The 14499-nt window shown below is 36.4% G+C and overlaps 1 protein-coding gene across 11 annotated transcripts in view; it reads left to right on the top strand.

The window, feature by feature from the left end:
- Nucleotides 1–14499, top strand: part of LOC138741621 (PHD finger protein 21A-like) — a 357755-nt gene that overhangs the window by 295943 nt on the left and 47313 nt on the right. For 10 of the 11 annotated variants that reach the window (XM_069895984.1, XM_069895999.1, XM_069896006.1 and 7 more), the window contains 2 exons: nucleotides 11798–11952; nucleotides 13843–13950. In XM_069895984.1, coding sequence (XP_069752085.1) covers nucleotides 11798–11952; nucleotides 13843–13950 — 263 coding nt within the window. Of the gene's footprint in view, nucleotides 1–11723; nucleotides 11747–11797; nucleotides 11953–13842; nucleotides 13951–14499 lie in introns of all 11 variants that reach the window. The other variant, XM_069895986.1, reaches the window with a different exon arrangement.

Below are 14499 nucleotides of genomic sequence, written 5' to 3' on the forward strand. Positions count from 1 at the left end.
ATCTGCTTTTGTCATTTTTTTCAGAATCTCCCCAGGTCTTCCCAGAAGGGTTTCACCTTTGGACATAGCCAGATGAAATGGACAAAAATTCCAACCTCCACACCACACCTAATGTACATTTCTGAAATTTGTGTAATTTTTGTGGTGTGAGGTACAGCTGGTGCAAGAAATTGTACTGCACCGACCTGTATCTGGCATTGATGCCTCCTGTCACCTTGTCCAGACACAGGTCTTTCACCACTCTTATTGATTGTTGTGTTTAAATCCAACTCCCATCTCTTCTACAACCTGAGTAAGCCCAGCTTTGGGCCCTCACTTTGAAATATGTAATACATTTTAGAAATAAATGTACTCATATTCCACTTTTGAATTAGAATCTCCATGTCATTACATTTAGGTAGGATCATAGATGTTCCCAATTTTTCCCTTAAGAAAGATCTTATTTGTAGATAGCAGAAGAATGTTATGTTGGACAAATTGTATTTGTTTTTCAACTGTTCAAATGACATAAGCTGCCCCCTTTTTTAACAATCCTCAGTACACCTGATCCCTTTGTGGCACCTGGTGTCCAGGATTTTATTACCCAGAGTTAAGGGTATTAAATTATTCTGGGTCAAGGGTGTTTTGTGGGATATCCCTACCTTCCATCCAATATATTGTTTTACTCTTTTCCATGTCTGGAGTACATGTTTTAGGATGGGGCTATCCGTTTTCTTTGAGAGTAATTTGGTGTCCCACTTGTATATGAATTCTTTGGTTATCTCTTCGTCTACCAAGTGTAGTCCAATTTGTGCCCTGGGTGGGGTGGGGGGGGGGGGCTCCCTCAAAGAGGGAGGCGATGAACCTTGCCTGGGTTGCCCATTAATACTTTTTGAAATTGGGTAATTTTAAAACCCCCAAGTTGTAATCCCATATCAACTTTTCCATGAAGATTCTAGCCACTTTTCATTCCAAAGGAACCTTTTGACACACTCATTAAGCACTTAAAAAAAAAACCCTGAGGAAATGAAATGGGTAAAGATTGGAAAAGATATTGGAGCCTTGGCATCACCTTCACTCTGACACAGTTGACTCTGCCCATCAATTTATGGGCAGAGTCCTCCATCTAACCAGGTCCTCCTCAATCTTCTGGAGCAAAGGAAGATAATCAATCCTTTTGTATAAATTATGTAAATCCTTATTTACTTTAATCCCCAGATATTTAATGCCTTCTTACGGCCATTTGAATTGACTTCCTTGTTGATACTGCCCATAATCCCCATTCATCAAAGGCATTATTTCACTTTTATCCAAATGTAACTTGTACCACAAAATCATTCCGTAATCCTCCAGTGTGGTCCTTAGTCTGGCCAACGACCCCCCCACCAGGGTCAATTTAATAGCCTCTTCCTTTTAATTTGGTTATGTATTCCATTAATATTTATAGTCATATAGTTCAAATATACTGAGTCATTGTTGGCAGAAAGGTTGATTTTGTGTTCCATCTGGTCCACTTTAAACTCCTTTGTGTCTGGATCCTGCTGAATGGCTTCCACCAGTGTCTCAGTGGCTAATGTGAACAGCACTGGGGGCAATGGGCAACCTTGCCTACCTGACCTGCTCAGTGGAAATACTGGACACATCTTCCCATTTGTTATAATTTTTGCTTGGGGCTTGTGGTAAAGTGCCATAACCCAATTAATAAATGTTTGTCCCATTCCAAATTTCTCCAGTATCTTGAGCAGAAAGTCTCACTTCAATCTGTCAAAGGCCTTCTCCACATCCAAAGCTATGGCTACTCCTGGGTCCATCCCCCAGTTGTGCCAGGTGTACCAGACTTAATAATCTAGCTCTGTTGTTTGCCGATTGCCTCTTTTCTACAAAATCCACTTGATTTGGGTTCGTTAATCTCAGCAAATATTCTGCCAACCTTTAACAAAAATTTTATAGTCTGTATTCAATAACAAAATGGGCATATATGAGGTGGGCTTCAATAGGCCCCTGTCTTTTTTGGGAATCACCATGATAATCTCTGTTTAAAAGACTAAGGGAGGGTATGTGTCTCCGCCGCCTGATCCACCATCTTCATAAGAAGTGGCATTGAGAGATCTATGAACTCTTTAAAAAATTCGACAGGGAAACCATACTTCCCCAGTGACTTGCCAGCTTGCAAAGATCTCAAAATCCATGCTATCTCATCTTTAGTGAAAGGGGCATTCAGCCCCTCTTGTTCCACTTGACCCAAGTTTGGTAATTCCAATGGAAGCCCCCCCCCCCTTTTTTTGGATTGCATTGATTGTTCATATTTTAAATTTTCTTTAAAAATTTTCACACTGTGAACCATATCAACCAAAATATATACAAATGTTTCTCATTAAATATAAACAGTGGCATTTTCTCCCTTCCCCCCCTCCCCCCTTCCCACCCCCCTCCAAAACCAATAAATATTCAACATATACAATACAATAAAACAATGAAAAATAAAGAAGAAAAATGCATCATCTATTTTTACACACTGAATCAAGTTGTTTTGTCTTCTTATCATTTTAGGGGGTGGAGGTCCGAGGCAAGCCCTCTCTGTTATGTTCCATGTATGGTTCCCAAATTTGTTCAAATAATGTGACTTTATTTTTTAAATTATATTTTTTTTTCCAATGGAATACATTTATTCATGTCCATGTACCATTGCTGTATTCTCAGGCTCTCTTCCATTTTGCGAGTTGACATTATACATTTTTTTGCTACTGCTAAGGTTCTCATAATAAATCTTTTTTGCGCTTTATCCAATTTGAGGCCTAATTCCTTACTTCTTATGTTACTTAGAAGAAAGATCTCTGAATTTTTTTGGTATGTTATTTTTTGTGATTTTATTTAATATCTGATTTAGAACTTCCCAAAACATATTCACTTTCGTACATGCCCAAATTGCATATATTGTTGTTGCCATTATCTTCACAGCGAAAACATCTCTCTGATAATGTTGAATCCTATTCATTTAACTTTTGAGGCATGATATTTAGCTTGTGTAACCAATTATACTGTATCATGCATAACCTTGTGTTTATTGTATTCTTCATAGTTCCAGAACATAACTTTTCCCATGCTTCATTTTTTATCTTTATGTTTAAAACCTTTTCCCACTTTTGTTTAGGTTTCTAGCTTATTTCATCAATTTCCTTATCTTGCAGCTTAATGTACATGTTCGTTATAAATCTTTTAATTATCATTGTGTCTGTAATCACATGTTCAAAGCTGCTTCCTTCTGGTAATCTCAAACTGTTTGCCAATTTATCCTTTAAATAAGCTTTCAGTTGATGATATGCAAACATTTTACATGTTATTCCATATTTATACTTCAACTGTTCAAATGTTAATAAATTATTTCCCAAAAAAATTTTTCTATTCTTTTGATTCCTTTTCTCTCCTATTCTCTAAAGGAAAGGTTATCTATTATAAAAGGGATTAGTGGGTTTTGTGTCAGTAACAATTTTGGTATTTGGTAATTCGTTTTTTTTCCTTTCTAAGTGGATCTTCTTCCATATATTAAGTAAATTATGCAATATTGGTGAGCTTTTATATTGCACCAGCTTTTCACCCCACATATAAAATATATGTTTTCCCCTATTTTATCTAGTTCTATCTTAGTCCAGTCTGGTTTTTCCTTGTCTGGTAAAAATCTGATATATACCTTAATTGTATGGCTCTATAATAATTTTTAAACTTTGGTAACTGGAAACCACCTTGGTTGTACCTCTTTGTTAATTTATCTAACGTTATCCTCGGATTCCCCCCTTTCCACAAGAATTTCCTTATTATTCTCTTTAGTTCATTAAATAATTTCTCTGTTAAGGGAATTGGTAACGATTGAAATAAGTATTGTATCCTTGGGAAGACATTCATTTTAATGCAGTTTATCCTCCTTATCAACGTTAGCGGTAATTCTTTCCAATGTTCTAAGTCTTCCTTCAATTTCTTTATTAGTGGCATATAATTTAATTTGTACAAGTGGCTTAAGTTATTATCTAACCTGATACCTAGGTATCAGATTGCTTGTGCTTACCATTTAAATGGTGATTCTTTTTAAAATTCTGTATAAACCGTGTTACTCATTGGCACCACTTCACTTTTATTTGCATTGATCTTGTACCCTGATATTTCTCCATATTCCTTCAATTTCTGATGTAATTCTTTTACTGATACTTCTGGTTCTGTTAAGTATACTATGATGTCATCTGCAAATAAGCTGATTTTATACTCCTTTATTTTTATCCCTTTTATTTTATTTTCTATTCTTATCAGTTCTGCCAGTGGTTCTATTGCTAAGGCGAACAATGAGGGGGAATTATGGATATCCCTACTCTTGTTGAGTAGTTGACCTACTGAATTTAAATTGGCTCGATACATATCCATTTATTGTTACCTTCGCCAACGGTCCATTATACAATGCTTTAATCCAATTTATATATTTTTCTTGTAGATTGAACCTCTGTAATACTTTAAATAAATAGTTCCACTCTACTCTCTAAAAGGCTTTTTCTGCGTCTTGAGCAACAGCCACTGTTGGTTTCTTATTTCCTTGAACTGCATGAATTAGATTAATAAATTTATAGGCATTATCCGCTGTTCATCTTTTCTTAATAAATCCAGTTTGTTCTTGTTTTACTATTTTTGGTACACAATCGGCCAATCTGTTTGCTAATAATTTTGCTATTATTTTATAATCTAAGTTAAGTAGAGATATTGGTCTATATGATGCTGGTGTTAATGGATCCTTCCCCATCTTTGGTATTACTGTAATTATTGCTTTCTTACATGAACCTGACAAGTTTTGTGTTTCTTCTATCTGGTTCATTACTTCCAGGAGAGGAGGAATTAATAACTCTTTAAATGTTTTATAGAATTCTATTAGGAATCCATCCCCTCCTGGTGTTTTATTGTTCGGCAGCTTTTTTATTCTATCCTGTACATCCTCTATTTCAAATGGTTTTATCAGCTTGTTTAGTTCCTCTTCTTGCAATTTCGGCAGTTCAATTTTAGCTAAAAACTCTTCTACTTTATCATCTTTCCCCTCATTCTCAGTTCGGTATAATTGTTCATACAATTCCTTAAAGTTCTCATTAATCTCTATTGGGTTATATGTAATTTGTTTGTCCTTTTTCCTTGATGACAATATAGTTCTTTTAGCTTGTTCTGTTTTAAGTTGCCAGGCTAATATTTTATGTGTTTTTTTTTCTCCCAGTTTGTAATACTTTTGCTTTATTTTCATAATGATCTTCTCCGCCTTGTACGTTTGTAATGTTTCATATTTTTTTTGTCCGCCAATTCTCTCTTTTTCATTATATCATCTCTTTTTACTAGTTCCTTTTCTGTACTTACTGTCTCCCTTTCCAACTGCTCTATTTCCCGATTGTAGTCCTTTTTCATCTTAGTCACATAACTTATTATCTGTCCTCTACTGAAGGCTTTCATTTGCATCCCATAATATAAATTTGTCTTTCACTGATTCCGTGTTTATTTCAAAATATGTTTTAATTTGGCATTCAATAAACTCTCTAAATTCCTGCCTTTTAAGTAGCATGGAGTTTAACCTCCATCTATATGTTCTTGGTGGGATGTCCTCCAGTTCTATTGCTAATAGCAGGGTGAATGATCAGATAGTAATCTAGCTTTATATTCGGTTTTCCTAACTCTCCCTTGAATATAGGCCAACAACAAAAACATATCAATCCTTGAGTATGTTTTATGCCTACTCAAATAATACGAATATTCCTTCTCTCGTGGGTGTTGCCTCCTTCATATATCCATAAGTTTCATTTCCTGCATTGATTTAACCATATATTTGGCTACTTCATTCTCATAGCTTGTCTTTTGTCCATCAAATTTAAGGTTAAAATCCCCCTCCTATCAATATATTTCCTTGTGTATCTACAATCTTCAAAAAAATATCCTGCATAAATTTTTGATCCTCCTCATTAGGTGCATATATATTGAGCAAATTCCAAAATTCTGAGTATATCTGACACTTTATCATTACATACCTCCCTGCTGGATCTATTATTTCCTCCTCTATTTTGATTGGTACATTTGATTGATTAATATAGCTACACCTCAAGCTTTTGAGTTATATGATGCTGCTGCTACGTGTCCTACCCAGTCTCTCTTTAATTTGTTATGTTCCACTTCTGTTAGATGCGTTTTCTGCACAAATGCTATGTCTATTTTTTCTTTTTTCAGTAAATTTAATAACCTCTTTCTTTTAATTTGGTTATGTATTCCATTAATATTTATAGTCATATAGTTCAACATGGCCATCTCATATCCTGTTTACACCTCATTTCCACTTCCTCACCACCTCCATCCCCCTTTTCCCCATTTTCATCTCTCAGTTTTCCCTTTTTAAAACTCAATGTATGACAACACATTTAAAACATAAAATACTCCAAAAATTCCCACACCCAATATTACCTTAACCCCAAATGCCCCCCCTGAGTTGCCCCTTATCCTTTGCCCCAACCCTCCCCCCCCATAAAACACTTTTTTTACATATATAATAAAGCTCTCCCTTTTTTCTCTTTACTTCCTTCCTTCCCTTCTCTTTTCCCTCTTTAGTTCTTTACATATACATTGTTTTTACATCTTTATATATACTTCATCGTCGTTCTTCATTCTTATTATATCTCTTCATCTCTCCTTCTGTCCTGCAAACGCTCTGCGAATTCTTGTGCTTCCTCCAGATCCGAGAACAATCTGTTTTACTCCCCGGGTATAAATATTTTAAGCACGGCTAGGTGTCTTAACATGAATTTATAACTTTTTTTCCATAGGATCGATTTTGCTGTTTTAAACTCCTTCCTCTTCTTTAAGAGTTCAAAACTTATGTCTGGGTAAAAAAAATATTTTTGACCCTTGTATTCCAATGGTTTATTATCTTATCTAATTTTATTTCTTGCCCGCTCCAGTATATTTTCTCTTGTCGTATATCTCAAAAATTTTACTAAGATGTATCCTAGTTTTTGATGTGCCTGTCGTTTTGGAGCTAGTGCTCTGTGTGCCCTTTCTATTTCCATTTCTTCCTGCATTTCTGTCGTACCCAGGACCTTCGGGATCCATCCTTTTATAAATTCCTTTATGTATGTGCCTTCTTCACCCTCCTTCAGGTGCACTATTTTTATGTTGTTTCACCTACTATAATTTTCCAACATATCAATTTTCTGAGATAACAACTCTTGTGTCTATTTAATTTTTTTGTCACTTTCTTCCATTTTCCTCTTAAGTCGTTTACTTCCATTTCTACAGCTGTTTCTCGTTCTTCCATATTTTTTACTCTTTTCCCTATTTCTATCATGACTAGCTCTAATCTTTGCATTTTATCTTCTGTTCTTTTCATTTTTCTTTTAATTGCACTAAATTATAAAGACAACCATTCTTTTAATGCTCTCATTTGTTCTTCATAAAAATCTTTATCTATATTCTGTTCATCTGTTTTACCTTCTATTTCTCTGTGAAGATCTTGGTCTTCTTCCTCTTCTATATCTGTATCTGTGCTTGTGTCTTCTTCTCTTCTTTGTATCTGTATCTCTTCTGATTTTCCTGATGAGTTGCTTGCCTCACTTTGTCAGGCCTCTTCTTGCTGGCCCACTTGCTGTTCGTCCTCCCCTTCTGGTCTGCTCATCTGTCGGGCCGCCTGCTGCTGCTCCTCTTGCCGTTCTCCCCGTTGGCTTTCTTCCTCACGTGGTACCTCACTGCCACCTTCCTCAACTTCCAGCTGAGAGCCCTGGTGTCGGGCGTCCCTCAGCTGGTCGCACTGTGGTTGCCCGCTCCTCGGCTGAGCCTTCCTGCCATCAGTGTTTTCTTTTACCTTTGATTTTGCACTGCGCATTTTTATTTGGCTCAGAGAGCCATTTTTGCAGTGCACCGCTCGGGGGGTCGTGACTCCGCAGGGCCGGCACCAACCTCGGAGAACAGACGTTCTTCACCACCTCGGCTCCATTCCTTCGTGCAGGTAAGGCCTTCTTCTTTCTTTTCTGGTGACTCTTTTTTCCCATCGTTTTTACTTTTTCCTTCTTGGGTGCCATCTTCTTTCTCTTTGCAACTTTATCTTCTATTTCTTATATTTTATGTTTGTTGAACTTTGTCTTCTCTTGACTTTTTTTTCTGGAGAGGGCTGGTTTTCATTAATTGTTCTTGAGGCCTCCTCTGCCCTCACCTGCCAGGACAAGATTTTATGGGCCCTCATCCCAGCTCATACTGCTGCTGTCTAGATCTTAAAATCAACCTTTCTGTTTATATGTTTGTAGTGTATTATACTTGACCAAGGTTATTTTCTGTTGTGAATACTGAAGCAAAATATTCGTTTAGGACCTCCCCAGCCTTCTCTGATTCCACACACATGTTGCCTCCTTTATCCCTTCATTCTCGTTATCCTTCTGTTCTTTACGTACACATAGAGCATCTTGTGGTTCTCCTTAATCCTACTTGTCAAGGCTTTCTCATGCCCCCTTTGAACTCTCTTAATTCCTTTCTTAAACTCATTTTTGGCTACCTTATACTTCTCATGAGCTCTTCCTGTTTTCTGCTTCTTAAATCTAATGTATGCTTCCTTTTTCCTCTTAACCACCTGCCTTACTTGTTTAATCAGCCACTGTTCTCTTTTCCTATCATCTTTTCCTTGTCCCAATGGTACAAAGTTAACCTGAACCCAGTGCGTGGTTCCTAAGGAATTTTGTGGTTCGCCCTGTGACCTTGTGGATTTTCTTTGAGTGCTTTGGTTTCATCCCGTCCAAAATGTACAGGGTTGGTCAGTTGATTGGGTGTAATTGGGCAGCACGGGTTTCATTGAGAAGAAGGCCCTCCACCATGCTGTATCATTAAAATGAAAAAAATTAAAAATCTCTACCACTGATATATAATCCCTCTGAATTTCTGTCCCACATTAGGATGGTCTGAGGCTCTGGTTCTTCCTTGATCCAACAACCCGAGCTATGATTATATTTTGTGTGGGGGTTTTGAAGATCAGGTTTTTTGTCAGTCCTCTAGCGATCTAACTTTTTCATTTGTGGCACTGATTGAATTAGTGCTGCCTCCTGCACTCATGCAGAAGACTAAATGTCCTTTTAGGTGTATTCTTTCTGACTAGAACTAGGGGAAATAGCCTCAAGGTTTGAAGGTGTAGGTTTCGAATGGAGATGGGGAAACTGCTTTTCCAAGAATCTGTGAAATTCTCCGCTCAGGGAAACAGTGGAGGCTACCTCAATGAATATATTTAAACAGCAGATATATACATTTTTGCAAAGTAGAGGAATTAAGGGTTGTAGGTAAAAGCCCTGATCTCTTTAAATGGGGGAAGGAGGCTGATGGGCCAAATGACCTACTCCCGCTCCTATTTCTTACATTCCTGTACAGTGGATTTCCTTCCACTATAATTAACAGATCCTTTTACCACATCCTATCTATTCTCTATCCTCTTGCTCTCATCACTTCCTCTCTTTGACAGAGCAAAGATAGAGTTCCCTTGGCCCTAACCTTTCAGCTCACCAGCCTCTTCAACAGATCATCCTTTGCAATTTCTCCCAGCTTCAGAGGATTTCACTGACCAATATCTTCTCCCTCACCTTCCATTTCAGCATTTAAAAGGACCATTCTTTTCTTTCCCCACCAAACACTCCCCTTATTACACTTTTCCATGTATCTACTGGCATTATTATTTTACCTCTTCCCTTCATATCATCCAGGTTAACAGTCCTTCCAAGAGTAGCAGTGCTCATTTGCACTCTTCCCAAACTAATGTTCCAAATTTGGTGTTTGAGATTACAGAAACCAAATATTGATTGGTGACTGTTTTGCAGAGTACCTCTATTCAGTATGCAGGGATGATTCAGAGCTGCCTATTTTCTGCAAATATAATACTCCATTTGACTTCCATTCAGATCTATTGTCTTTAGCTACCTGCACTGTTATAATGAGGCCCAACTTAAGCATGTGAAATACAATCTCGTCCTCCGTTGGCACAATGTAGCCTTCGGAACTGAATTCCATAACTTAAGGTAACTTCTCTGTCTCTATCATAGTTAGCCATTTTGCCTATGTCTACAGCTGATTATTTGCTCACTACTTCTTTATTCGCACAGCACGAACTCTCAGGCACGTCCTGCAGCCCTACATTTTCACTTTTACAATAATTTGTTTGTATTCTCCCTCTTAGAACAATCCTTATCTCATAGCTTTTATATATTTTTTTCTCACTAACTGCTTCCATTAACTGGATAATATTCATAACTTGCCCCATGACAATCTGGCCTCATTCTGTCTCTCAGAGACATTTCCTTTGTTCAGTGCACTCGCCCCCTCTTCCCAAGTTCTATCAAAGGGTTTTTAACGTGACATATTAACTCTGTTCCCCTTTCTGCAGACGGTATCTACCTTATTGGGTCTTTCCAACATTTTCTGGTTTATTTCAGATTTGCAATATCTGCATTTTTAGATTTTCATTCTCTTTTTTTCTCTACCACTAAACAAACAAGTTGTAAGGTATTATATGAAACAATTTAATGCAGAGATAAGTCATTAATCTGTGCTTTTTTCCCCTACAAGAAAGGAGTAGCAGCTTTAGAACATCTTTTCTCAGCAATACCCATAATGAGCAGAAGAGCTATCTATCTTCAGCAGTTAACCCTGAATCTGTCATGTGGCTCTATTATTTTTAATAATGTAATTGGTTGTGTAGAAATGGGCAACAAAGGACCACTATTTTTCAGTTATACCATATTTATTGCTACAGTTTGAACTGCTGAAATTTGAGCAGAATGATGGTTTAGAAGTACAACTGTGAATATCTGCTGAAACATTTCTCAGTTTTGGCCTAGTTATTATTTTGATTATTTGAAAAATGAAGGATGTTATTGAAATAACAGTACAAATTCACTGCAGTTATCCCATTTCAAAGTTTGTCACTGATGAACAGGACCTTTAAAAAAAAGTAATAAATGTATCAAATTGTCTTATGAAAATCTCTTGCATTCAGCATCTGGTTTCCCAACTATTTGTGACCAGCCAATCAACTTTTAATAAAAATAGAAATATTTGAAGTAATATGGTAATTTGGAGAAAAGGCAAGTCAAACTAGTTTAGAAAATAATGAACAGTGATGGATTCTTTCCTGTTCACTATTGTTGAGTGGTATCAAATGTGTGTCTTTTTATTTAAAAATGTTCCTTGGTGTAATTTTTGGAGAATTTATTTTGTAATGGCTGTTTGAGATGGTTTTTTATTTTTTAGAAACTGAGCTTTAAATTTGTAGAATATAATGTCATGTCATTTCAATTGAGCTTGAGTCAACTATGTGGAATGGTAAACAGTGGCCTACCAATTTCTGATGGGGTGATCTTGCCTTTAAAAGAGTCCCTGGTATTGATTTTAAGGATATTCAGATCATTGACCTGGAATATTTTTTTCATTGCTTGCGCACTATTTAAATCTTAAGTACTGTTTTTAAAGATCTGATCAGTAAAATTAATCATTTTTATAATTGATTGAATTTAGCTTGTGTTAACATTAATGTTTTCAGGCCAGATATATTTCTGTACATAATAAATCAATTAACATTTGTTTTGACAAATATGTTAACTTCATTTTATTCAATTTATTAATCAAATGGCATTTGTGTGATGCTGCTTGTTCCTTGTTTGATCTTTTTAACTCTTTATTAACACTATCTGTGCTCCTCCTTTCTCTTTCCTCAATGGCAGCCAATGAGGATCAGTGGTTGAAGGTATGTGTTTGTATATATTTTGTGTTTCTGTTTTTTCTTTTTTGCGTGTAGGTCGCCCTCCTAAATACACTAACGTATTGGGTCTGGGGGCAATGGCACCTTCGTCCCCTCCGAGTCACCCTGCCTCCCCAGATTTTGAAAAAAACGAGAATTTGCTCAGTTTTGCTGCTCCAGTACCGTCTGCATCCAGTCCCAGCTCTGTAGATGTAAGTTACAAATTTCACCCAGTTACTCAGGCAGAGAATCAATTTTGACAGTTTATTTAACAAGTGACACCATTTAAAAATGGAATAGTAGTAATTTGAACTAAAGCTTCCCCTCCTTCTCTCCCTTCACATGTATTACTTTCCATATCTCTTCTGTGCATGCACTTACTAAACAAAGCCAACCCCATGCAGCAAAATGAATCATCATGTACCATGCAAAGCACATTCCTGTGTTTTGGGAAAAGCCTGAATATTAAAAGAATAGACTATTATTTTATTATAATGTAGTGAGATCTATATGTATCAGTTGGCCATTATATGTGAATTGCAGTGTGGAGAATGGAATTGAGCTGATGTTATTCCAACATTTGCATAATCCCTTAAAATGTAGTTGATGAAAAGTTCACTTTGAAATCTATTGATACAAATATAGCCAATTATAATGGGAGAAATGACTGAAGTAGGAGAAATGGCTTTGAATCATAGAGTTGTGCAGTATAGAAGCAGGCCTTTTGGCTCACTGCATCTATTGCCAACCATCATGCCTATCTGTACTAATCCTACTTGCCTGCATTAATTCCATGTTGTTCTATGCCTTGCTTATTCGAGTAACTGTCCAGATGTCTCTTCAGTGTTGTACTGTCCCTGCCTCCACCATCTTTTTCTGACAGCTCACTTCAGATACCAACTATTTTGTGTGAAAAATGTGCCCCTCAGCTCCCTTTTAAGCATCCTCATCTCATAACTTAAACCTATGTCTTCTAGTTTTAGACACCCATACCATGAGGCAATACCTTAAGGCTCTCATAGATTTAATTTCACCCATCATGTCACCTCTCAGCCTTCCTTATTTCAGACCCAGCCTATGCAATCTCCCTTCATAACTGAACCTCTTTAGTCCAGGCAATATTCTCGAGCTTACTCACATCTTTCCTGTAATGTGGCAACCAGAACTGCACAAAATACTCAAAGTGCAATCTAACTGACATTTTTGTGCATCTGAACTATGACACCACAACTCCTATACTCAGCAAATCCATTTTCTTCCATCACCCAATCTACCTGTGTTGCCACTGTGCTGTTCTGTATGCCAAGTTCTCCGTTCATCAACACACCCCATGGCCCTGCCACTCACTGTTTTTGTCCAGCCCTGATTTGAATTCTTGAGTTAAATTGCATCTGTTGTTTCCTTGTCTACTTTCCCAATTGATCTGTACCCTATTGTAATGTTAGACAACATTCACTTTCCACTATATTGCCAGTTTTGGTGTCATCTAATTCTGTAAAGTTGTAGAGCAAAATAAGATTTTTTTTATGGTTAAAAATTTCATAATATCCTTGCAAGATTAATAAATCCTATTCAGTTTGTCTCACTTCTTTGGAAAGGGTGCATTCAAATGCAAAGTTTATTCAGAATGTAACAAAAGTAATTGATCATGCTGAAGGTAGGCGGCTTCTGGGTATGAATAAACGACTGCGTTTGAAGGCCTCTGTTCCAACTTGAAAATTAATTACTAAATTTCATTCTCACAATGTAGCCTTAATTGGAATATAATACAAATTCAAGGGGTAACTGGATAATCTTGGAGAACAAGCTTTCAGTTTCAATAATAAATTAAAATTCAGTTCCTGTACTTAATTTGATCCTGAATTTCATCTGTGCTCAATAAGCACTGAATAATTTTACCTACAGTAAAACAAATATGTGTGAACATTCATATCAGCTGTGTATGGGAATCAGTATGTTTTACATTGAACAAATGAGCACTGCATTTGTAGGAACATGATACAGAGAATGTAAAAGAAATTAGATGGAATAGCATGCAAGGCCAAAAATCTGATGACAATTGCAAATTTATTTTATTTTTATTTTAAAACATCTTTAACTAGGGTTTGCCCTATTTAGCTACAAGGGCTAATTTACAAAGGGGCCCTGTCAGCAAGATGCAAGATGAAACAAACGACGTTGAAAACATCACAAAAAACACAACCTTGTCTGTGAGTGTATTTTATTTGTTTCATATGTATGTTAAATTCTCATTAAGCAATTACGCTCAAGATATTTTATTTTAGAGGCAATTAGGATTCAAAAATAAAGGCATCTTGGACTGGAAAGTGCTGTTTAACAAAGTTAACAAAGGATTGCAGTGGAGTGCTAAAGATTTGTTCAGAATGGCATATTAAGCAAAAGAACTGGAAAAAGGAAAATCAATTGGCTTATTGGAGGGAAAACTTATTTTGTGTTGACTGCCTGTCCACAGTGCAATCTAATCACAACTACTTTAGTTGCATTTATTTTAATTGTTTTTCATTCAACCATTTAATTGTTTAGTTATTCATCTTTTTATTTTAAATAAAATGCACTGTACAATGTACCTGTTAGATATCAGTATAATAACCATTGATACAATAGCTTAAAAGATCATTTCAGTCTATGCTTTTATTCCTTTACACAAAGTTACAACTATAGATGTAATAACTCTAAATGAATAAAAGGAAAAGGAATAAGTAAGGAAAAGCCATCTGGCTAATACACCAGAAGCTGGG

This window comes from Narcine bancroftii, chromosome 1 (genome assembly GCF_036971445.1).
Source record: "Narcine bancroftii isolate sNarBan1 chromosome 1, sNarBan1.hap1, whole genome shotgun sequence".
Taxonomy (NCBI): Eukaryota; Metazoa; Chordata; class Chondrichthyes; order Torpediniformes; family Narcinidae; genus Narcine; species Narcine bancroftii.